Raw genomic sequence first — 26,142 nt, forward strand, 5'->3', positions numbered from 1 at the left:
TATTACTCCCTTAAGATGTAGGATAACGTGTGTGTGTGTGTGTGGGGGGGTGGAATCAGAGAGTAAAATTGCTCCCTTAGATTAATTATTTAAAAATATGTACCATCTTTATTTTCTTTATCATTTTGTCGTTATACGTAATGAGTTACTTTTCTCATTTTTGTCTTTATTACTATAGCAGTGAAAATTTGTGGAGCAGCAAATGTTAGATATTCTTTTACAGGCTTCACATGTGTTATCTAATTCTATCCTCACACCAGCTCTGGAATAGGCACTATTATCACTGCCATTTACCTAAGGGTTAAGAAATTTGCAGTTGACACGTTTTTTACAAGTGATGGAACCAGAACTGGGTCCCCGGTGGGTTGACTACAGTATCAACTACAGTTGACCTTTATTCCCTGTCACTGTCTTTTACATTTAGAAGTGGACCCTGTTGTCACCAACCCTATCATTACACAGAAATGTAGAAACTAATTATTGTTTCTGTAGGCGAAAATGAATTACTCAAGTGAATGACGAATGTCATACCCTGCACCTATCAACTACACCTGCACCTACTATCAACTGTACCTACCATGAGAGAAAAAACCCAGCTCAGCATACCTTGCTGCTCCCATCACAGTCTTCCAGAATGGCTGTGGTGTTTTTGATGGAAATGCATTTACCCAAGGCCTCATTAATAAGCTAGGAAGCAAAATATAAATGCGTTAAGAAAAGATATTTTAAAGTACAATAAGACATTCAGAAAACACAAAACTATAATAGGGTTAAAAGATAGCTAAGTTAATAGCATTACTTAGCACTATACAATTTTATTGGTTGCTGTCTCTAACAGAGACATAATGTAATCTTGCTAAAGTACAGCTTCAATCTGTCAATTTAGGCCTGTGATTCAGCCACAGAGCCAACAGAGGCTCTTAATTAACCCTTGCCTGGAATGCTGAATAGGAAAGGAGAAAAAGGTGGCATGAAAAGTAGTTATTTTCTTGTCTCAAGTTTGTCTGATGCATATATTAAAAGTCAATGCACATACTTGCAACTTAATCAAACCAGCGGTTATGGGCTCTGTTCCCTGGCTGACCCCTCCAAGCTATTCGACTGCTTAGGCACTGAATCATAGATAAATTGAGTCCTTCAAAAACAGCAGATTCCAGCTGACTCCTGGTCGGAATCTTCCTAATGACTCAGGCAAGCTACAATTCATTACAGGAAAGTCACGCAAGTTAATACAGAGCAAAGCTTAAAGGCATTTTCTGGCAGGCCCCCAGGTTTTTAATGGATTTCTAAGGTCCAGTATGGAGGCAGCTTTCTATAAGTCACCATTTAATGTGGAAAAATATTGATTCCCTCGCTCCCTTTGACATTCTGGGCAGGTCTAACGAGATGGTGGGTTAATAGCACAATTTGGGGGCTTCCCTGGTGGCGTAGTGGTTGGGAGTACGCCTGCCGATGCAGGGGACACGGGTTCGTGCCCCGGTCCGGGAACATCCCACATGCCGTGGAGCGGCTGGGCCCATGAGCCATGGCCGCTGAGCCTGCGCGTCCGGAGCCTGTGCTCCGCAGCGGGAGGGGCCACAACAGTGAGAGGCCCGCGTACCGCAAAAAAAAAAAAAAAAAGAAAGAAAAAAAAGCACAATTTGGACTTAGATATCTAGAAGAGCTGTGGAGAGCTAAGTGTCTACACAGGGAAGCCCCCTGTGCTGGGAAGTGGGGAGGTCTTTGTTGCCGGGGACTCTATTTGTGTCCTTTCTGTTCCAGGGCGCCTAACAAAGAGCTCTAACCCTGGAGCGCTGTAGGACGCAGGCTATGTAGCTCACAGAGTTGCCAGACTTCATAACGCAGTGCTCAGTGGGTTGGTTCTCACTTTTACATGCATAACTTTTCTTGTGAGAAAGTTAAGGGGAATCTTTAGGGTCCAGAAAGTGCAGAAAAAAAAATGTAAAAACAAGAGGGAAAATTGCAAATGCTGGCAAGCAGGGGACCAATAGTGAGCATGGATAAGCCAGAGCTGGAATTGAGGTCGTCCGCACATGATGGGAAGCTAAAAAGTTAGACCCTCAGTGGAATGGTGTACTGGGAAAAAACAATTTACCCATTAGCACAGGGGGACAAAGGGGAAGCTAGGTTCTCCCATGGGAATCTGAAACCTTACATCAACCTTCATTTTGGTTTGAGATGCCCACTTATACCACTAGCATTGGCTAGGAACACGGATAGAACCCTCAAAGCACAAAAATAAACATAAAAATCTACCAGTTTTGTTACCTCTGGGGTGACTGGCAAGCAAAACATTTCTAGAAGAACAGAATCTCCATCAGAAATCCTCAAAGGAAGCTCTATTCACAATTTAAATTGTGACTAGACAATGACAAGTTTGGGAGGAGACAACCCATCATTAGTAAGTGGGAGCAGTCAGAACCTACAGAAGGAATCCACCACCATGAACTTCAGAGAAAGGGTTAATAAATAGAAGTGCACAGAGGTAGAATACTCCTGGAGTTGAAAGAAAGGAAATGCTGTCCCAATTGCTCTCTGGATCTTAACAGAAATAAATATAAACTCCTGTACTTGTAGATTATGCAGAAAATATCTTATCTTCAAATGAATTTGGAAAACTCTGGCTTCAGTACAGTTGAACAGGTTGCCTTACTCCAGAACTTCTCAGAACCTTCGGTACTGAGTGCAGGTTAATGTTTAGCTCGTGGCTCTGAAAGGCAATGTGGTACGAGAGTTTGCCAAATACATTTGACCACGGAATCCTATTTCTGACTGCACAACTACTAACTTTGCTCAGAACAGTGTTTGGGATCGCCTGGTTTAATTGATTTCTTTGTATTCATTTCTCACAATCCCTTCTTCCAAGCACTGAAAGGCTTAGAAAGAGAGAAAACTTTTCTATCCCTTGCCTCCCCTCTCCCACTTCATATGAAGATCTGTTTCCCTTCCCTTCTTTTGGAAATTACTGGAGAAACTGCTTTCCTTCATATAGGAATGGTCTATGAAGTGCTAAGGAATTGTTATTCTTTATCTCATTATGAATAGTTTTGAAAACTGGTTTTTAACTTTTGATTTTTAAAAAATTATATCCATGCTTTTATTGTAAACCATGTCAATCATTTTTTTTAAATTAGGGAGTACACAAATTTTAAATTATCCATTTTGAATTATTTCATTTCCAATTTAGGAGGTGGGAGTTCCCTATGGTTTATCTCAGAGTTGTTAAACACTAGGCTAGAAGCTGTTTGCTGAGTTTTATCCAACATAAATACGAATTATTGGTGAGGTTCTTTTACTTTATTATTTTCAAATATTTTTGGTTCAGTGAGAAAAGATTTGTTCTTATTTTTAAAAAGTCAAACTTGGGCTTCCCTGGTGGCGCAGTTGTTGGGAGTCCACCTGCCGATGCAGGGGGCGTGGGTTCGTGCCCTGGTCCGGGAGGATCCCACGTGCCGCGGAGCGGCTGGGCCCGCGGGCCGTGGCCGCTGGGCCTGCGCGTCCGGAGCCTGTGCTCCGCAACGGGAGAGGCCACAGCAGTGAGAGGCCCGCGTACCGTAAAAAAAAAAAAAAAAAGTCAAACTTTCCTCAGTGTGTAGGTTTAAAGAAGGGAAAAATATGAAGCAAGTAAAAAAAAGCTGTGGATTTTATTTTCTTGGAACTTTACACGATTATCTATCCAAAATAATAGTCTAGTTAATCTTACTCTGAATTGCCTGGAGAAAGGTTTTTTGTTTGTTTGTTTGTTTGTTTTAATAGTAATAATACTCCCTACTGGTTGCTTCAGAAGGGAGCAAATGTCATTTTATTAAAATTTGTCTAAGGAAGGCAGCAAATAGGGAGGAAAATAGAAAGAATTTGTTAAAATCATTTAAAAAATATTTTCCACATTTTGTTGTATTAAAACTCAGGCATCAGCAGAAGGCTGTTTCATTAGGAGAGCTCTTCAAAAATTTCACGGGAACTATTATACAAGCTAGCCTCAAAGAGGAGCAAAAGATAGTTTTTTAGTTCCCTCTGGTGGTTAAAGTTCAGTAATGCTCTTGCTGAGATTCTGTGTTGTTAGGACAGGAAAAAATTACTACGGCGATAATTTCTTTTTATTTTATCCTGCTCAGGAAATAGAGTCTTAAAAATGTAAATTTATTTTACAAGCATATTATTTGAACAGTGTATTAACCCAGGTTATTCTTGCTAATGAGTTATCTAAGATAAAATATCAGGTTGAACCATCTGAAGTAGCGACTATCGCATTTTGACCTACAAAGGTGGCAATTATGTCATACACAAACAGATTCCATATACTTATTTGTCAGTTGAATTTTATAAAAGCAGAACAAATTCTCAGACTGGTTTCCTCTCTTTCTCACTTTTCTGGGATCTCCTTTATATCATCAAGGGGAATGGCTTTACTAAGTGTCCTTGTCATCAGGAGATTTCCTAGGCAGAGAAAAACTGGGTTTGTACAATCCACTTTCTAGGGAGAACTGAAAAAATATGACCTAAAAAAAATTTGCATTAAAATTAAAAATTTAAAATTTGCATTAAAATTAAAAATTTGCATTACAGGAGAAGACCTCTAGGTCAAGGCTTGACTAACCATCTCTAAACCCAGTCTATGGTAAGTGTTCTCATATCTTGTCATCTTCTTCAAATTAAGCCTCGCTCCTAGAATGGTTTTGAAATGGCTTTTTTTTTTTTTTTTTTTTTTGCATTACGCGGGCCTCTCACTGTTGTGGCCTCTCCCGTTGTGGAACACAGGCTCCGGACGCGCAGGCTCAGCGGCCATGGCTCACGAGCCCAGCCGCTCTGCGGCACGTGGGATCTTCCCGGACCGGGGCACGAACCCGCGTCCCCTGCATCGGCAGGCGGACTCTCAACCACTGCGCCACCAGGGAAGCCCTGAAATGGCTTTTACTTTGTTTGTTTTCTCTCTTATTTTTTTTAGAGTTTCTCTCCTTCCTTGACTTTTCTTAGCTTTGTACTCTATCCAACCTATCAAGTTTGGCTTCCTTCCCTTTGGTATGTTACCTTGTGCCCTGGAATTTTCCCTGCTATTGTCTGACAATTTCTATTATTTTCAATCCCTCTTTGAAATCTCTAAAATTCTAATTAAATCACGGTCATGCCATTGCTTAACCCTACTCAGCAACTTCCAATTACATTCTGAAGAGAGAGAGAGAGAGAGAGAGAGAGAGAGAGAGAGAGAGAGAGAATCCTTACTCTGCCGCCCGCAAGGACCTGTGTATGCATCTCCTTCCTCTCTCTTCACCTTCATCTGGTGCCATCCTTCCCACCTTCACACCCTGATAACAACATCCATCTTCTTTCCAGTTCTTGAAATCCTCAAACTTTCACCTGTCTTAGAGTTTTTGCACAAAGGGCATCCTCTGCCCACGGCTCTCTTCTTTACAGCTTGGCCAGCGCTTGGTCTTTCAGGCCTGGCCTTCAATGTCTCCACAGAGTTGACTACTCTAAGAATAATTCCTGACTTGTGGCCAGTTCCCTAAATAAAAGCTATTATATTTTTTATTTACAGTTTACTTGCTTATTTGTTTATTATCTTTCTATCCTACCCAACTTTAAGCTCCACAGAGAAGGGATCAAGTCTACTTCATTCATCACCCTATAATCCAGTTCTGAAATACTGCCTGGTTTCTTGACACTCGGTACGTGTTTGCTGAATTAATCAATGAGCATGGCCGCCTGGAAGCCTTCCTCAAGTTTACCCAATGTATGTAGTCCTCAACCACGCTTGGTCTCCTCTGCACTCATATTTGCTGTTTACTTATAATGTAATAATTCATTCTTCCCCATGCATTTTCAAAAGGGTTTTTGCATTGTCTTTTGACGAAGTCAGATTTTAAATTGCTGCTTGAACTTACCACACCACTTGCCCTCACTATGGGAGCCTTCAAGTCTGGAAAAACATTCTCCAAGTACCACTTGAAGCTTTTGCATTTTAGTTTCTTTCGAAGTTCCCGTTGCTGGGTGAGGTTTCCGACATCTAACCCTTGGTCTGTGAGGTGATCCCCATGGCCGTAGAAGAGCTCCTTGTACTCATCAAGCCAGACCTCAGCCACCCTCACCAAGTTCCGCTCCACTGTTTTCATCCGGTCTTTGGGGAAGGAATACGGATTGTCATTTCGGAATATGTGGCCCACTCGGGAACAGGGAATGATCTCAATTTCGCCACCACACATCCACACCTGGAACAATTGGATGACACACACCAATTATCTGGTGATTGTCCACAAATCATGGACAATTAGTGACAAGAAGCCAACCGGCAACTTTTTCCCCCTGTTGAAGTACTACTCTTCACTTCTGAAATCCTTTTCAACAGAAAATTAAACTCAACAGGTTTATTTAGTTTTGTATATTGCTGTGGACCATTTTAGGGTTATTAAAATATATATTTTCTCTTTTCCTATCCTGTATAAATCTTGTTTTTTTCCTAAAAAAATCCTAACAGAATCCCAATGTATGAAATATGTACCATGAGTTCCTGCTTTAGTCAGATCAAGGAAAGGAATATATATTTCCTTTTTTTTTCACTGTCCCCTTCTCACATCTTGGAATGATCTGTATGACTTGTGGCCACAACTGAAGACAATTCTTCCTGATCAAGAGCTCAAAGTAATACCCCTGTCACTATATACACCCCTCTCCATAGGAAAGCAGGCGCTTTGGATGTTCTCCACTATGGCTGCTGCCACCGCTTTCTCAGATATGAATCAATGGTTATATAAATATCCAGAGTTATCTGAGACGTCCTAAGATGCTGTACTATCGCCTGTTGGTGGCCTTCCCTAGTGGCTCTTTTTATCCTTCTGTCACTTGTGCTCTCCAAGATGGCCCGTTACTAAATAATTCCATTATTTCTAATATATTAGAAAAACACATGAGAGTAATTTTGTGTCGAGTATGCATCCCACAGCATTTACATTGAATGGCAGACAGTTATTTCCCCCACATTCAGATGCAGAAACCATGTTGTGAAATATGAGGGAACTCCAATAAATTTCATGAGAGTTATTGATTCTTCCAAATTCAATCTGGAATATGAAGACATTAATCCAGAGGCCTTAATATTTCTGTGAAATTTCCTCCCAGAGGTAGTAACACATCTGATTGTATTAGTAAAATGAAACTGTTTAAAAATGATAAACTCTTAATTGTAAAGAGAATTTGAGAAACACTTGGGTGATACCTTGAAAGAGAGCTCCATATTTTCTCCACCCCAAACGTCGAGCCCAGGATCGTATGTTCCCAGTTCAAAAAAGTAATTTTTATCAATAGAAAATAATCCACCTGCCATGACGGGGCATCTACAAAAAGAAAAGTTGGTTTTTTAATCTCGCATGTCATGGGAGCTCAACTTTTAGAGTGGGTTCCCTACTAGGAGGCATTTTAGAATATTTACCAAGTATGGGGAGGTCTTGAAAGAAGTCACACATAGCATCTAAGTGACAAATTCCCTGGTTTATGTGACAGAACTTGATTAGGGTCAGCGAAGATGGGGCCTGGAACTAGGATTCTTACTTGTCCTTTATGCCCTGACACAAATTCTCCAGAGATGTTATTTTTAATAACAGTTATTTAGTGCTGTTTAGGGAAGACCCGGCAGGCACTGCTGTAAGTGTTATATATGTATTAACTCAGACCTCACAAAAATCCTGTATGTAACACTAAGAAACTACAACCCAGAAAAGGTAACAAAGTTTCCTAAGGTCACAGACTGGTAGGCTGTACATCTGGGGTTCAAATTTGGGTGGTCTGGCTTGACTCTATGATTTCTCCCCCGCTATACTGCCTCAACTGTACACAAACTTTACTGACAGCTTGTTATGTGGCAAACACTTTTTAAAGCACTTTATATATAGTATTATCTGATTTAATTCTCAAAACAATCTGAGGTAGATACTTCTGTTTGTCTTAAAGTAAAAATGAGGAAACAGAGACTCAAAGAGGTTAAGAAATTTTTTAAAAGTCACCACTAGTACCTAGTAGAGTTCAGATTTAAACCCAAAGGGTCTGACTCCAGAGCCTTCACTGCTGTTATTGGTCATGGGGAACAGAAACTACATTTGAGTCAGCAGTTAGACAAGGCAGTCATCACTTCCCATGGTGGTCACCAAGGGCTCCCCCTGCTCTGCCTGAGGCTGGCTGAGTGCTCATCCTGCAGGTCTAGACTTTGGGGGAAGTGTTAGGAAGCTCCCACCACTTGGCTTCAGGTCTAAGCTGTGTTCTTCAATCCAGTTTCTCCAGCAATAAAGCCCCAATTATAATTCACATCCAGCTTCTGTGTCTATTTCTCAATTTATTCACAGAATTTTGCACCCTTCCCATAGAAAGTACAGGATTAGACTCAAAAAGAATTAGAATGATCTCTCTATTACTATTATTTACTCTTAATTTTTACTCATGTTGACTTTAATATTATGTGTGTTTATATAGCATTTATGCAGCACATTTAAGTGCCTTATATTTCTTAGTTTGCAAATTCCAGAGAACAAGAGTAGTGTTTGTGAATTTCCCTGGTTCAGGGCTGGACCCACTGAAAAGGTGAGTTTTTGTTGTGGGAAACTAACTTCTCAGGAAAACATTGTTTGCTTTTGGTCATTTATTGGCTAGAACTGTAATTCTTGGTGTTCTATAGACTGACAGCATATACTTGTTTTGTGGAATTGCTTCCTATGCCTTTATAAAAAAGATATATGACTCCTTCCTAATCTTAAGTTTCACACACTTACCTTATTATATCAGTTTCTTTAATTTTGTGTTTTGCAACAACGTCTGGAGGAATTGTTCTCCAACCAAAGTTCATTGGCCACACAAAGATGCCTCTTTGAAAGTTGTCCACTGTCATGTAACTAGTCCAGGAAAAAAAAACCAAAGTGCTACCTGAGATCATACACATACACTTAACCAACTCGACATCATGTCTTGTGCAAGTAAATGAAACAAGTGCCTACGCAGATGATTTTAGATCATCATGAACTTTTTAACAACGTTTCAATAAAATGTATGAGTATAATTTGCATCAGTGACTAACTGGCTGGATTGCTCACTTTTAACTTACACTTCTCTTTTAATAATGTTCCGGCCATTTTTGAGGAAAAAAAACCCACTTAGGAATATATATGTGTATGTGTACATATATATATGTATACATACAGATACCACAAAAAGAAAAACTAATCTTAAGGAAAATAAATATTTGGGGGTTCAGCTGAATAGAAAGAGGAAAGACCTGGATGATGAGTATTAGTATTTATTAGCATTAAGGGTTAAGAATTTGTGATAATCAAATAAACAATTGGATTGATCTGCTTTCATCTCAAGATATCTATCATGTATTTCCATTTATTTAAACAGATAAATTGTGTATTACTTAGATTTGCAAAAATGTACATATTAGGAGTATGACCAGTACTTTCTGCTGCTGGTTAAAACTCACTTAAGTATCTTGTGGAATATGACAATACCTCATATCCTTATCATTGATGACTTCAATTACTGGACAGGCTACTTTCTTTCTACTTAAATAAACTCTTTCCAGAAGAGGTTCCAACCAACCAACGTTACATTCCACGTGAGAATCTAAGAATGTCAACACGTCACCTACAGAGCCAGAAAAAGAACAATTATTTGAAAATGCAATACACTGAATGTGTGTACGTCACGTTCAAAGGTCCTGGGGACTGATCCAGAAATGTGGTTGTAAAGGCAGTAGTCTTTTCTTCTCACTGAATTTCTTCCTTGTCTCTCTAATTTCATTCCATAATGACATAAAAGAAATTTTGTTTCTAGCAGTCCCTTGGAGCAAGCATTATTTATGTTTGGAAAAAATTGATCAGCCACTTAGAATGCGGAGCCAAGGCTCTGAAGGGAATATTTAGTATTAAAGTTAGTTGCTTTTGTCTCTTCTAAGGAGGGTGGGTCCCATTAACTCTGGGGTAGAGGACTGGGACTTTGTTTTGCAGAAGACAAGGAAGAGTTTGAGATTCCAAGTTTGGCCTTAGGAATGATGAAGAGGACAAATTGCTCCACATTATAGGAGTGAAAAGGAATTAAAGTGGGGGAACTAGTAAGACTAGGAGGTAGTTTTAAAAGGCTTACGGAGGAGGGAATGGGGAGTTGTTTAATGGGTACAGAGTTTTAGTTTCATGAGATGAAAAGAGTGCTGGAGATTGGGTGCCCAACAGTGTGAATGTACTTCACAGTGAACTGTACATTTGAAGAATTGTCTGTCCTTGTTGAGCACAGACCCCCACTTATACTTAGGTGACCAACTTAGGATACTGCTGCTAGCACCAATTAGTGACGGAGATTGTGCTTAGAGTTCCTTGATGAATGTGGACCTGCTGCCCATTTAATTTTACAGAATGATTTATAAGTGATGGTGAGGAAATCACGTGTCTTCCCTGCAGCAGGAACAAGTTGTAGAAATTTACAGAAAGATTGTTGCTCTTCAGGAGACCTGAGAGTTGGCCAGAAGTTAGATGTCACTTGTTCTCCACACACTAAAAGTTAGCCAGAGAGTTACACTTTTGCCTTATTGTTTTGTAGAAGACTCTTTCAGACTTTCAGAGAGCCTGACATTTCTCTGAGACCAAATGTGGCTAACTCGACTTCTGTTTCTGCATGTCCTTGGATATCTGATCTCAACCTTGCCTGTGGCTTCTCTTCCCTCCTCTCTGAATCCTAAGGGGTAAGTCTTTAGGAAGCAGTAGCTGTCAAGGCCTGTCAGATTCTGGATTCAGAGGCTTACCTTTGATCTCTTTGTTTGGTCAGGCATTCTAGAGAAGATTTCTACACTGGTATCTTTGCTGATCTCTGATTATAGAGACTCTTCAAATCCACCGCAGGCTGCTGCCTATGCTCTACTTGTGAGGTCAAGGGAATGCCTGGGAGAGTTTGGGAGGACTCACTAGGCTGGCCAGCCCTGCTCAGTGCCATCCTTGAATGGTCCCTGAATTACATCCTTGACTAAATCTGGTACAGGACCACCTGAGTTCCCTTAAACTCTCCCCAGGGTTCAGGTGCATTTCAGGGCAGTTGGATTTATCTTTAGATGAGGCTGTTATTAACCCCATCAAACAGACATTTTTGCTTCTTTCCAAACTCAGACATCAGCCCTCCACTAATGCTGCTCAAAGTATGGGCCATAGACACTGCCATCTATAAGGAGATAGGGACAGAAATTGAGAACAAATGTTTTGAAACTTTATAGCAGTTTGCCAGAGTAATTGGTTAATTTATTGTCTATTTCATATACCTGTGTGTTATATATATACACACACACATATATATAATTATGTATATATCTATATGTGCGTATGTATATATAATTGTGTATATAGCTATTTTTTTCCCATTTCTTTTTTAGGTAATTCATTTTTATTATCATTTATAAAGGTGTCCACAAAAAATGGAAATGAAGAGAAGTCCTTCTGTGATAGTTTGGGAAGTCAGTCTCTGCCGCACAGTGGCAAGCAGTTAAGATGCACCTCGCTGAAGTTTTTCAGAGTTGTGCCCCCTTAGTGAGTCATTAAAACAATTTATTGAGATTGGCCAGAATCTAAAAAAAATAAATAAAACAGAAAAGCAGATATTAGAATCGTCATGCATTTCTTAACATGGGTCACGGTCAAAAGAGTTTGAAAGTTTCTAAACTAAGGCTGAGCTAATGTGTTCAAGGGTGTTAATGAATGGCTGAGAAACAAATTTACAATTTTACATTTGCATTTACTAAATTCAAAGAAATCATTTTATGGTGTAACTATAAGTTATTGAGAAGGTCAATGGCAATAACTTTGATCAAGTTCATTGCACCCCTTCTGAAGGTGGCCTCTCATACTGTCTAACAATTTGGGCTGTTCTGGAGATCATTACCAGCAGGCCTTGTGCTCCAGGCAGGGAGTGAGACAGTTTTTATAAGCAGCACAGTTTTGGTCCTGTATTCATCAGCTTTCTCTATATGGGTGTGTAATTTTCATCTCAAACTGAGATGGGCAAAATCAGAGCTCAGTTGCAATCCCAAACCTGTGCCTCTGGTCATAGCCCCACCATCCACCAACTTGTTCAGATTCCAATCCTAGGGGTTTTTTTGACTCCTCATATTAACACTCTCTTCACATCTTACCTGAAGGCAAGTCCTGCAGGCTCTGTGTCCACAGTAATTCTAAATCTGACCACTTCCTCTATCTGCCCTGGTACATTTCTGGTACCTGGACAACTACAGTAGCCTCCTAACTGGTCTCCCTACGTCCTCTCTGACTTCCCTAATGTCTATTCTCTACAAAATGGCCAGAATGAGCTTTTAAAATATAAGTCAGACAATTTTGTTCTCCTTTTTAATGTCCTTCATTGACTTCACATTATACCAAGAGTATCGCCTGCATTTCTTGAGTGACTCAGGAAACTTTACAGAAGACAGCCTTTGCCTTTCTCCCCCAGTGCATCTCTTACCACTCCCTCCATGGTCAGCACCCGTCAGCCATAATAAACTTCTTTCTTTAATTTGAATATGCAGAGCTTGTTTCTGCATTGAGACATTTGCATTTCTTGTTCATCACACAGATCTCAGCTCAAAAGTTATCCACTTGGACTATTTCTTGACTATTTTATTTTTGTATCATTTGTGGATAATGACTTTCCAAAGGAAATCAAATGGAGAATTTCATTAAATTTTTCCAAATGCAGTCCATAATTAAGAATCTTAGCTGTCACCACAATGCCCGTTTTGGTGTGATGTGCTTGTTGTCAATTTAAAACTTCCATTACAGAGAGAAGAAATTTGTTAGCAAACCAATGGTATAAGAAAAGTTCCAAATCTGGGGTCTAGTTGCAAGACAGTGAAACTCTGGTGAGCAGATAATTCGGCTTCAGACAATGCTTGAATCCAAGCTGGTGGAGGTCTGCAATGCTATGGCTTATAGGAGCAGAGTGGTGGCTAAATGTCTAGAAGCAACAAAATGTAGTAGAAACAAGTGTAGGTTCTAAAGCCAAGGTTTCTGGGTTCTAATCCTGGCTCTACCACTTACTAGCTGGGAGAACTTGTCATAACTTCAGTGTGCCTCCTTATTCTCATCTATAAGATGAGGGAAATGATTGTATCTACTTCATAGAGTTATTGTAAGGATTAAATCAATTAATATAGAAAGTTTGTAGAATGGTACCTAGTACATAAGGTCAACTATTATTATGGGGTACAAGTGCATCCAGAGAGGATGTGAAAATGAACCAAAATGTTTGATGCTATTTTTAGAATACTTATGGAGAGAAAAGATATACCTTCTCCCCCATTCACCCACTAATACCCACACACTAAAAAGAGGTGAGGAAAAGAAGGCATGTTACTCTTTGGGAAGAGAGGGCAATTGGGAGAGCAGACAAAAGTCAGGGGAGAGATAATTAATTCTGAAGTTCTCAAAACCGATGGGGTCAGGTCAAAAAGTCACAGGCTTAAAGGGGTGTCTAGTGGTCAAATTTGGGGTGATTTGAGCACACACACACAAATATGAATACTAATGCTGATAATATACACATTGACTTTTTCAAGGCATAAATCCATAGTGAAGTGGGCATAACAGGGAGTTAGGAGGAAGAGAAAGAGGGAGAGAGGGGAGAGAGAGGCAAAGAGAAAAAGAAAAAGAGAGATGTCTTCTTTACAAGTTGAATGCCAGCTCTAAAAGAAGAAAGAATGAGAGATTTAGAAAAACAGTTCTGCAGTCCTCAGTGTAATAATTGATTCAAGCAATGATCATCAATGGCTGCTAGATTATTGGATAAAATGTTGTGAGGGCAGACTTAGAGAATGAACTTATAGTCACCAGAGGGGGAAGGGTGGTGGGGAGGGATAGACTGGGAGTTTGGAATTGACATGTACACATTGTTAAACTTAAAATAAAACACCTTTCCATAAGAAATTTTAAAATATAAGAAAGAATGCTAGCAGTGAAAAAAAATGTTGTGAGGAAACAGAATACTCACATGGATCAAAGTCTCACCCACAAATTACTTCCTACTCTGAGGAGAACTCTAGCTGTCAACATCTTAGCCGAGTGCTTAAAATTATTATCACCAACACTGGGACGACCTGGCATCGTGTCTCTTGATTTGAAGCGATAAGAAGTTCACAATTCCCATCACCTATGTAATAGAATTCTATATGGTATTCATGAAAAACATCCTGTGAGATAACAGTGAGAACATTTCCGAACACGGTCAATTGCACGAAGTAAATGGCCTGTACTCTTCAAAAAAAAACAACTCAAGGGTAAGTAAGCAATGTGTGTGGACTTGTCTATTTTAGACTGAGACTAGGAAGACCAAGCAACCAAATGCAGTGCATGACACTGAATTTGATTTCTAATTTCAAAAGTGAGAAGCAGTTATTAAAAAATGGGGGAGCAATGAGGAAATTTGAAAAGATCATTTATTAGATGATATTTAGATGATGAAAGCCGTGCTAATGTAAGAGAATGTCTCTATTCTTCAGAGATGGCTACTGAGGTACTTAGAGATGTGGTGTCATGATGTCAAAGTTCAGAAAAAGAGTGTATGTATGTATGTGTCTGTGTATGTGTGTGATGAAGCACGTAAAACTTTGTGGCGTGAAATGATGGATATATGAGTGTTCACTGTATTATTATTTCAAATTTTCTGTATATTTGGGAAAAAAACTAAAATAAAAATGTAACCAAAACAAAATATTAGCAGCTTCTTACCTGTTGCGTTCTGTGCCCCTGCCAGCCTGGCTCTTATTAAGCCATGTCTCTCTTTGAGGTGAAGAATCCGAACTTTTGGAAACTGAGACATGTATTTATCCAAGTTATCTTTCAGGTAGTCTATATCAGGGAAAGGATAGACAAGGAAACACTTTAATTAATGAGATCTGGACAATACTAGAAGTGCCTCTTCAATATCAAATTCCCAAAACTATGACATTTTCTATAGTCACTAAACTTTATTCTTTGAACCATGATGTCATTTTCTTGGATGGATTTTTCTCTGGGTTCAATACTCTAAGCTCTCCATTTTCCCAAAACCCGAATCCGTCTTTTCAGTGTAGCCAAGTTACCGAGAGGAGGGCTTGCCTTTTCTGAGGACTTGTCAGGACAGGTACAAATTTACCTTGAAATAAATAAAGCTCAGGTTCCTGCACAAACTTTTCCCCTTGCTAAGGCCCCTTCTAAGACCTAGGGGAGAGTCTAAGCATTGTATGCAAACTGGAAATCTTGCAAAAGAAATATATTGTAACTGCAATTGGCTAAGACCACTGTCACTTCCTACTATGACACCCTCTCTATCACACCTCTGCTCTCTTGCTCTTTTGGGGGGTTTTGTGGGGTATATTTATGTAGCTTGCAGTTACTTCTATGTGCAATTAAGTTATTGACATATCCCAGGTAGGAATGGCTTCTAGGAATACTTCTGCTGGTCACTTTTCTACTAATTGTGAATTCTTTTTCTTAAAGAGGACCCCATAGAAGCTTTGGGTCCCACGAAATCCGAATAGGCCACTCCTAAAGGGACTATTCTCTGCTTGGTAACTAGATGCTATTTCTGTTTATGCTATCGAGGCCACTTCTTAAAATTTTCAACCAGTTTTCCTTAGGTATCTCCCTGCTCCTGGAGCTCAGTGTGACCCTAGTAGGTACTCTGAGGCTGAGGGAAATGGCTCCTGTCCTTGGGGTCATGACCAGGGCTAAGCTGCTCTATTAAGATAGTTGTCTCTTTGCTGCTTTCTAAAATTTTCTGAAGTGGGTTGCATTTTGGGAATTTGTAATGTGGTCTAGGACCTCTGGCAGTCATGGGACCATTTACATACACAATTGTTTTCACAGTCCAAAGGGAGAGATTCTTCACTGTAATAAACACAAAAGTAAAGACAGTGGTGGATTCTGCCTTTGAACTCTGTTGGAACCTCATTTTTCTTGTCCCTTTGGCAATTTGTCTTCTCAACACTTAGCTGAACATATAATAGGCTTGGCTCTTGAAGAAGAGAACAGAGGCCTTCCATTTCATTGTTTACTATAACTCTAGCTATTATCAGTAGGAAAGGCATCCCGTTAATTATGGAGTTTTTGCTTGTTAGATTCCATAAAAAGTTATTTATGCAATTGTAGAGAACATCTTATGGTCTCTGGAACTTCAAGGAGCTGTAGTTAGAAAATCACGTCTACATGGCAGAGAAGTCATAGCTAAAGGGAAGTCTGCAGTGGCTAGTTGAACAAGGCCCTGGATAGTTGAGCTGAATTTCTGTTACCCATAGACGTTTGGACTTAGGCCTCTAAGGCACAACATGAGAAAATGATTTGGCATTTGTAAAATGTTTATGCTTTATCAAATTACCCTGTAATTTTTGTACTTTCCATCCAAACTGCTATTGCCTCATATCAAAGTTTGATTTTCCAGGGGGTAGTTTTCTTACCTTTGGTGCTGAAGTCATCCACCAGTAGAATCTCCTTGATGAGGTGCGGAGGAGAGCGGTTGAGGACACTATGAACAGACCTCAGGAGAGTGGACCACACCTCATCCACAAAGCACATGATGACACTGGTGGTTGGGAGGTTATTGTGTACAAGTTGCTCTGCACACCTGGGCCATAACACAAGCAGAGCACAAAAGATGTGCCAACAAGATCCACAAGGTGGTTTTAAAAGTCACAGAGTGCAATTGCGTGTAAATACACACACACTCACACCATCTATCCATCTATCTATCTATCTATCCATCCATCCTTCCATCATCTATTTATATCTTTATCTTTATATCTATCTATCCATAAGATGATTTTCTCATGTGCTTTTGTTGGGGAGAGTTATAAACAAAATAATAGAGCAGAGGAAGGATACCAAATGACAATTGTTGTTATAAGAGGCCTAGACATGCCAGACATGAGAATGGCCTGTGGAGGCATTACCCTGCAGTGGAAAGGATATAGGTTTTGCAGGTAGTTAAAACACTACTTTGAAGCCCACAGCCAATATTTCTCAGATATTTGTCTATTGATACTTTACTTAATCTCTCTGTGCCTCAGTTTCCTCATCTGTAAAGTGAGGTAATGGTTCTTACTGAAGAGAGGTTTACAGTTTAGTGAGAATGCACACTAGCACAGTTTCTGGGCACAGGAATTCACCAAATGGTAGCTATTGCTATCCTAATTAGGTTATATACCACAAGAGAACATGCCTATTCTCTTATTTAATGTTACTTAATTAACGTTAATTCAGCTAATGCTACCAAGTAGCTTATGATTGCCTTCCCAGTTGGCCTTCAGCCAAATGCCAAAGAAAATATTCTTTCCCACTGCATGTGAATGTATTTATGGATATAGATGATATGTATTCTATACTAATTAAACTCTTAAATAGCTAGCTTCTCTATCTATTTAAGGGGTCTTTGCTGAGACCCTCTCTGCTACAGGGTAGCCACAGTTGAAATAATTTTGCTGGCATGGAAGTGAGACAATGGCTACAGTGGGAGTTGGTATTCAGGTGGGTTGTAATTGGTCTTGGGACTTCTCCATGCCCTGAAGTGCATCGTGCCTCACTGCTGACATTCTCCCATCTCCCACCTGAGTAACTCTTCACAGGATGGAACCCAGGGGAACCTCACAAAGAGTGTTTGCCATATTTCTAACGCAGCTACTCTTAGTAATGTGATCATTAAATTACAATGATCATAAATAAATATTATCAGCCTTCTGCATTATTTCATTTTAAACCTCAGACTAACAGCATCTCTTCCCCTTTTTATAGAAGAATAATTGAAATCATGGGGAGTCTAGTCCATGATTATACTGTTAGTAAATGGCAGAGTTGGGACTCCAGCTCTGGTCCAGTTTGGCTCCAGAAATAACTATTCAGGAAATATTAGGTCCACAAGAATAAAAGCGGCTGGCTGTAGATGTGGCATTTTGTGGGAGCAGGTACTTCTGCCAGACAACATAACTACACTGTGCTTAGTCTGAAAATAAGAAATAGATGAGAGTAAAAGCCATAGAAAAAAACACATTAGAATGGCACTTCGCAGTTGGTAAAATACTATTATGTACATAGTTAACTTCAATCTTTATAACAACTACTTGAAATATATACTATTATACTCTTCTTCAAATAGAGCAGACTGAAGCTTAAGAAGTCAAATGAACTACCAAATGTAACATCCTTCACTGGAAAGAATGTATATGAGAATGTGAACAAATAGTTTAATCCAGATCTAGGTCATCAGAGAAAATGAGGTAAAAAGGAAAGTGGTAGAGGATTTTGAAGGTACTGGGGAAGTAGGGTTAAATATTCCATCTTGGGCTCTAAGTTGGGAAAGAGGAAGTAAAGCTAAGAGGAGTTTATTGGCCTGAGTGAAAGGAAGAGTATAGAAAACATCAGTGACCTCCTGTGACTCTCTCATCTCTAATTTTATAGTGTAAATGAATGGGAAATGCACATTTCACACATAAATATTCTTTACAACATTTGGTCCTGAAAAAAATAAATCAATTCTAAAAAGGAAGTATATGTAAGTCCATGCCACTCTCGCTACTAAATGTAAAATAGCTAGCTAGTGGGAAGCAGCCGCATAGCACACGGAGATCAGCTCGGTGCTTTGTGACCACCTAGAGGGGTGGAATAGGGAGGGTGGGAGGGAGACGCAAGAGGGGCTATGGGGATATATATATATGTATAGCTGATTCACTTTGTTATAAAGCAGAAACTAACGCACCATTGTAAAGCAATTATACTCCAATAAAGATGTTAAAAAAATAAAATAGAAAGGAAGGGTCAGCTGCACAAATTCTGCCTGAGCCATCTGAATCAGCAGGCCTTAGCTGTGAAGTCCTAGAGCTGCTTATTATTAAAATTAGGTCGACTTTAGAAACATCTAGTTACAAATGAAAATACATTGGGGAGAGTGAACTAAGCAGGCTAACTCATGTTATATAACAAGGAAGATGAATCTTCTCATCTTATAAAACAGTCGATTTTTTTGGCCTCTTTTAGAAGAAAGTTCTAAGTGGTAATGTGAGCCAGTCTGAAATTGGAGGTTGAAAGAATGCTCAGGGATTTGAGAGGTTTGGGGAAGGCACCTCCCTTCACCAAATACCTGCTCCTTCTTTCCTCCTTTCCTCTCCATTATCTGTTGTGATGCCTTAATTTCCCCATCAGGAGTCTATATAGGTAGATCAGGAAGGATTCCACTAGATCCAATGTGGATTTCTATCCCAGGAAATAGTACCTCTGCCAGTTATGGACAAATATATATTTTAGATGCATTTGAGGAATCACATTGAAGATGACCCTGTGGAAGATTATGCTCTACAGATCATACTGGTGCCTGGAAAAGGGGGTGGCATTAAAAGATGGGGAAGAGGGGCACAGAAGGATATGTGAGAGGTTTCAAATACAAAGTTTCGTAGTGTGTCTTGGTTTGGGTGGCTGAGATGCCAGGCTACTCTATCATTTATAGGTACCTGGTTTCCTGCATTACTAAACAGGTTAAACATGTTTCCAGGTGTATAGAAAACCCAGCATGCTTGTTTTGTTCAAAGGCACAATGGGTCAGAGAGGAAAGACTTTCAGCCTTATTAACTCTTGCATCATTCTTACACACGGACTGTCATCTACTTCCCATAGGTGGTGAAACTGTTTCAAGTTATCCTACATTGACCCAGCTAAAGCAAATTTCCTTTCCTCCAGTTTGCCTATTGGAAACCTTTCTGCCATATTGGAGGGAGGAGTTGCAGCTCAAGTCAAGTCTAAGTTAAATGCAAGATATTTCTGAGTGTGCAATCTTTTTTGAGGTTAAGAATTCATATTTGTATTGTATATGCCCAGTCATCACACAAGTGAGGTACTTAGAGTCTACAGGCCTTGTGCTATACTTTAAAATTAACCCAACCTGTAACCTGTATGTTTGGGGGAAGTCTAGACTGAGATTACTGTAGTCTGTCCAGGTACTAAAAATAAAGGGGGATTCTAACGTGGGGCTCCACTGTCCTGCACAAAGTGGGTCCACTACTGTGTGGGAGAGAAACACTCTGGACTTGAGGAAGATGACTAAATACTGAGACCTTTCTGATACTTATTGGCTGCATGCCTATGGGCAAGTCACGTAACTTTTCAGAACCTCAGTTTCCTCGCTGTTAGGATGAAGATTACAACGCCTTCATCACCGAATGTCTGTAAAGATTTGATGAGATGATGGAGATAAAAATATTTCTGTAAGTTCCATGGTAAAAAAACCCGTGCAAGGTCCTGTGATTATGCAAAAGCACATGCACCCATCTTGACTGCACGCACTGCCCTTTTCCCAGGCCGTCCTTTAATCCAAATCTATCAAGGGCTCATCATTTACCAAGAGACTCAGGAAGTGATGCATTTTGCCTTCTTGGCTTGTACGTGCTGAAGGCTCAGCCACTAACCTGATTTGTATGTAGCCTATCGAATAAAGAAGGTTTTAAATCAGACGACTGAGGAAATGATAATATTCCCTCATGTCTATGAATTTTTCATTTTTATTCCAAAACAGTCAAAATGGACTATGTGGGTCAAGTCTCAGTGTTCACAGGTTTGAACAGAAGGTCGAGGAGAATATTTTCTCAGCTTCTATTTGCAATTCAACTACTGCCTCAGTGTGAGCCTTCAGGGGCCTTTCCTCTCCAAGCTCTGGTATCTTTGGGAGGATCAGAAAGAGAATAGAGCATCTAGATGAGGAGCTCTGTCCAGAATTATATTCTTTTCTGCAAGACCTTAGAATTACTGAAGCTTCTTTTCCTCTCACTGATAAGAGGGTATAGTGATATAAAATTTTTACTTTTATGTTTTGTTCTTTCTAGGGTAGACTAGCCCTGACATTTAGTCAGAATTGCCTGACTACTAAGTTAGAAGTTTTCAGTCACACTCAGCACCCGTACTCCAAAGGCTGAAGCTGTGTTTCCTGAGGTAACTGCCTACCCATCAAAGCTACTGGACTCGGGCTTAGAAATATAAGCCACCAGCATCAATATTCACCAGTTCAACAATAGTCTATTTTGAGCAGGCAGCTGTCAGAGTGAGGTAGGGATGGGAGGGAGAAGAGCAGGAGGTGGGGGCTTCCCTGGTGGCGCAGTGGTTAAGAATCCGCCTGCCAATGCAGGGGACACGGGTTCGAGCCCTGGTCCGGGAAAACCCCACATGCCGTGGAGCAACGAAGCCAGTGTGCCACAACTACTGAGCCCACGTGCCTAGAGCCCGTGCTCCGCAACTAGAGAAGCCACAGCAATAAGCCCGTGCACCGCAATGAAGAGCAGCCCCCACTCACCGCAACTAGAGAAAGCCCGCGAGCAGCAATGAAGACCCAACGCAGCCAAAAATAAACAAATAAAAATAATAAATGAAATTAAAAAAAAGAAAAAGAGCAGGAGGTGGTGTGATGTGGCAGAGATAGTTCTGGGTGGAGGTTAGGGCACCTTTCAGGTAGTTCTGTCTCTCCTGGGGTCTGTGACCTTGGACAAGTCACTTCCTTCCTCAGACTTCTCTGTAACGCAGGGGACAGGATTAGAGTTCTCCTGAAGCTTCACCTAGTATTAACTTTCGGTGAGGCTCTATGTAATTTTAGCCTCATAAGTGCTTCCCTCTGGGTCATGAGAGCCAGAGCAAAGGTAATTTAAAGTGTTGTTTTGGGCTTTAAATCTTTGGACATTTTCTCTCTGGTCCTTAAAAGCACCTTAACAAGGTCCTGCGTGATCTGGACTCTGCTTACTTCTATGGTCTCATTTCTACCCTCCCTGCTCTCCCCAACCCTATGTCAGATTTCCCTCAGTTTCTCAATGGATTATTCTTTTTACCCCCTTTCCCATGTCTCTAACTCCCTCCCCCTTCAGGTTTCAGATGAAACACTTCTGCCCTCTCTCAGGCCAGGCTCAGCCTTTCTCTTCCTTGTCCCAGTAGTTTACTCTGCTTCCGAAGAACGTTTTCATGTGTTTGCCTTGAAGGCAGGACCCATGCTCAGATGTTAGATTGCAGAGTAGGCAGGCACTCAGAGATATTTGTCCACTGCTGAGCTGTGGTTGTTGGGCAATTTTATAGAGTCACCTTTGCTTAGTGCTGTATAGAAAATGATTTCCTGTAAATTTTCTCCCTGACAAGGTACCTGACGTGCAAGACTAAATCCCCTCGTATACCTCTGACCCTATCCCCCTCCCTGCAGCTACCCACCCCAAGTATAAGGAAGAGAGATGTTTTACTTTCTGCTAAAGTCATATGATTATAAGGAAACAAAAGAAAGAGGAGCTGTATCCTATGGAAAGAGCACTAGAATTAGAAGTCAGAAAATTTTCTTGCTGGGACAGCAGACCTATCAGTTAATCTCTTAGAGCCTCACTTTTCTCATCTGTAAATCATATGAGAGATAGTATGTCTTTCATAGTATTGTGTGAGGATTGTTTAGAATAAAAAACCTCCACACACATATAAAATCTACACACACACACACACACACAATCACTGCCTGCAACATAAATAAGGACCTTTTTGGTGAGGCTCAGCAAGGGGCAGATCCCCTTTATTCAGAGAGACTTGGCAAACCCAGGAGAGGTAGAGGTGTCGATGGTCACTATAAGGGCAGAGCAGGTGGGGTGGGGAGAGAGCCAGCCTGGTGTAGTTGAATCATTGCCGAGTGAAGAAAAATCAGAAGACTGAGGGTTGGATTCCAACCCTACCATTCATGAGCTGTGAGTCCCTGGGCAAGTTACCTGTCCCTGTGCTTTTTTCCTCATCTGTAGCACTTTATCAATCTGGCATGGCTGTTGTGAGGATCAAACACGATGACGTACATGGAGAATGGAAGGTCCCAGCTGCCCAGCTCGTGACAGGCAGTGAGCAAACAGGCGTGGAATGAAATGAACGGCCACCAACTGCATTGCCTGCCGTAATCTGAAACCTCAGCTTCCTCTCTAAGTCTCAGCTTCTCTACAGGTGAAGCTGGGACAGCGACAGTACCTGCCTTGAAGAATAATTTTAAGGAACAAATGAGAAGGCAGGTCATAAAGGCCTTTTAAAATACTGTACTCAAGTTTCTCTGCACTGACCCTTCTCACACATACCCGTACACCAGCGTTTTAGAAGTGGGGCCAGTTTAGAAGATGTTTTAGTTTCGAATAATATAGATTTGTTTTAAACATGGAGGAGACTCTAAAAAGCTCCCTTTATTCTGAAAGCAAACAACAAAACAGAGCTTCTAAACAAACATTGCTCTTTTTCCCCCATTTTCTGAACCTTGAGCAAAAAAATGTTCCCTTCTTGAGAGGCTCTGCTCTGAATGGGTCACCCAGGACAGCCCAACAAGGAGTTATTTTCTGGGACAAGAGTACTCGAGGCTGTATCACCATAAGAATTTGATAAATAATTTTATGATGGTTAAACTGGGCCCTGGATGAGGTGTGTAAAAAAGAAGTGTACACAGGTTCGAATTTCTACATTCACTAATTCCTCTCTCACATAAATATTTCTAGGTCTCTGGCGGTATTTAGATGACAAAGTCACGGATTTGCTTTAACATTTCTCAGTTTTACATTAATTAGGAACTGTTTTCTTCTCTTCGAATCAGTAGCAGAAGTGTGTTTTATATCCTCTGGTCATCTCTCTCCTTATCATTCCCCTAGTTGTGGGGAGAGTGTGATAAGTAAAAATGTCAAAAGCTCTGTAGTCATCTTTTGGCCACATTTAACCTTTGTCTTGTTATGGTCTAGCCTGCACCCTTTAAACAAAGTTTGCTTTATATTTCCAGCTTCCTGATACAACTTTTTAGTGAAACAGCACACTGTGCTCTAACACACACGAACACACTAATGTGCATATACACATACACACACCCAATTCAAAAGCAACATTGCTTTGTGTACACTCATGGAAGAGAAGGCAGGAAATAACCCTTTTAAATCCATCTTGTGAGATTTATTTTTTCCCCTGCCCTTGTTCGGTTTCTCAGGGAGGTCTCAGAGCTTTTCCAGTCAATTTTAGATAATGTTTTTCTATCACTATTAGTCACAAAAGTTATCTCATTTCACCAATTAAAATACTAATCTTATGTAAAACTAAGGACATTGAACTTCATATAACAGTAAAGTTTCTCTTTTCTCTCAGCCTGATACACACATCTAGAAGCACGAAGTTTGGAAGGCTATGTGGTCAGTTTACTTTCAGTAATTCATTAGTTGTGGTTTTTGACCTCACTAGGATTGGGAGAGTAGGGGAGAGGTGGAAATTTAGGTTCTATAAAGGTTTTTCTTTCCCCTCAGTAAATTGGGCTGGTTTGTGGCAAATGCACTGTGCTATCTTTTGCTTTTCATATGTGCCAAACGAAAACTCTCTTTAGCTGCGTAGGAAGGAATCAAATCATTGGTTGACAGTCCCAGCTCTGGGCTAAGAGAACAGGCCCATTCTAGTTGCTTTATTGAGGGGCTTGCCAGAGTACTGTAGGAAAAGCAAAGCATTAAAATAAACAATTGGCTAACATCGTGATGACACAGCAGTGCTAGAAGAGCATTCTGTAATTCTTACTGTCCTCTAAAAAACTAAATATTGGCAGCAAACATGTCTTTGAGTCATTTTTCTCTAAATACAGATTCAGGAAGTGCACTCTTAAAATAAGTTCATTTTTGGAGTTACATCTTCACTCTAGCTGCAGGCCACAGGACAGACTTCTCTAAGTAGAATTGCTCTGCATTTCCAGTAGATAGGAAATGTTTTACCAAAGCCTGTGTGTATGTATTGATTATTGCTGGCTAAAACAAACTTCAATAATTAATAGTAAGCACTGCAAGGATTAGCTTTTTATAAAGAAAGGGTTAAATATGGAAACTTGAAATAACCGTCAAAACAGTATTTTATCTGAAGCATATTTTATAGGCAAAAATTCTAAGCAAAATGAAATTGTATTTTATTTACTGGCATAAAACGTTCTCATAAATAAGATAAGGAGATTTTCAACCATTGAAAGTCAAAACATTAAAATGACAAACCAAACAACAACAAAAATATGAATTAATGAATGAACATGAATTAATTAATAGACAATAGTGTTAGAATAGGATGTATTTACCTTAAACGAGACACCAACATATTCCATATATTCAAAATGAAAAATTAGGAAGTCATTATTAATTTGTAAAATGACTTCTTGCAAGCCTAATTTGAATAGTTATCTATCATTTAGTTTTTTAAAAATAGTATCAGTATTCAAAAATCATTTCAGAGAATCTTATCTTTAAAACCATATTGTGTAAACTTGTATCTTTTGAGTCCACAGCACTGTGCTCAGTGCTAAATGGATACAAAATAAAGTAAAAGACAGAGTTTCCTTCTTAAGCTTAGAATTTCACTGAGAAGTTGAAACAGATTCTCAAGGCCACGGTTAGTGAAGGGCACACAGCAAGGAGTGTTTCAGTAACCAGGAGAGTGCATTAATGGTCATTGGAATTTAGAGGTCACAGCCAAATCATGGTCTAGATGGAGGTAAGATACAATTAGATTTTGAGCAATGTCAGGTTCTAGGATGTTCTAGGATGTTCTAGGATGAGCAATGTCAGGTTCTAAGATGTTCTAGGAGAAATGGTGACGACTGTGAAAGGTGAGGATGGGGGGAAGCCGTGGGAAGGGACCAGTTAAGAAAAATATCAGTGGATGGTAACAAACGTGATGAGTAGAGAAAGATAATAAGACTATCCTTATGCTGAAGGCCCACATTAGAGAGCATGTCACATGCAGCAAGCGATAGCCACACAGCAAGGGTCAGAAATCAGGGTGGCACTGAAAAGGACAGTGAGAATAATGCTAATGACAGAAAGGAGTTTTTGTGCTTTTGGAAAAGGCCAGGACTATATCTCAACATCTCAGAAATGGTTCTTTGGGACTCAGGAGAAAAGGAGAGAAGAGCAGTTTTGGAAAAGAGAGTCTGATTTTAGAACAAGAGCAAGTGAAGTTGTCCTGGGAATGCTGCTTCTCTCTTCTCCTTCTCAATGTCAACCTCATCCTAGCATATCGGTTAAATCATCATCCTTAAGAACTATTAACTACTTATTATCTTTACTGAGGGGACCTAAATTTAAACAAACATACTAGCAAATCTATGGTTTTTATCCTTGTTTTGGTTCAA

General features: G+C 40.0%; 1 protein-coding gene across 1 annotated transcript in view; it reads right to left on the bottom strand.

Moving 5' to 3' along the window:
* GALNT5 (polypeptide N-acetylgalactosaminyltransferase 5) overlaps positions 1 to 26,142 on the bottom strand; it is a 36,625-nt gene that overhangs the window by 6,064 nt on the left and 4,419 nt on the right. Inside the window, exons 2-8 of the mRNA XM_060151495.1 lie at positions 16,442 to 16,608; positions 14,736 to 14,855; positions 9,489 to 9,624; positions 8,754 to 8,873; positions 7,211 to 7,328; positions 5,883 to 6,206; positions 607 to 687 (exon numbers count right to left, since the gene is read on the bottom strand). Coding sequence (XP_060007478.1) covers positions 607 to 687; positions 5,883 to 6,206; positions 7,211 to 7,328; positions 8,754 to 8,873; positions 9,489 to 9,624; positions 14,736 to 14,855; positions 16,442 to 16,608 — 1,066 coding nt within the window. The remainder of the gene's footprint in view (positions 1 to 606; positions 688 to 5,882; positions 6,207 to 7,210; positions 7,329 to 8,753; positions 8,874 to 9,488; positions 9,625 to 14,735; positions 14,856 to 16,441; positions 16,609 to 26,142) is intronic.

Source organism: Lagenorhynchus albirostris, chromosome 6 (genome assembly GCF_949774975.1).
Source record: "Lagenorhynchus albirostris chromosome 6, mLagAlb1.1, whole genome shotgun sequence".
Classification (NCBI taxonomy): Eukaryota; Metazoa; Chordata; class Mammalia; order Artiodactyla; family Delphinidae; genus Lagenorhynchus; species Lagenorhynchus albirostris.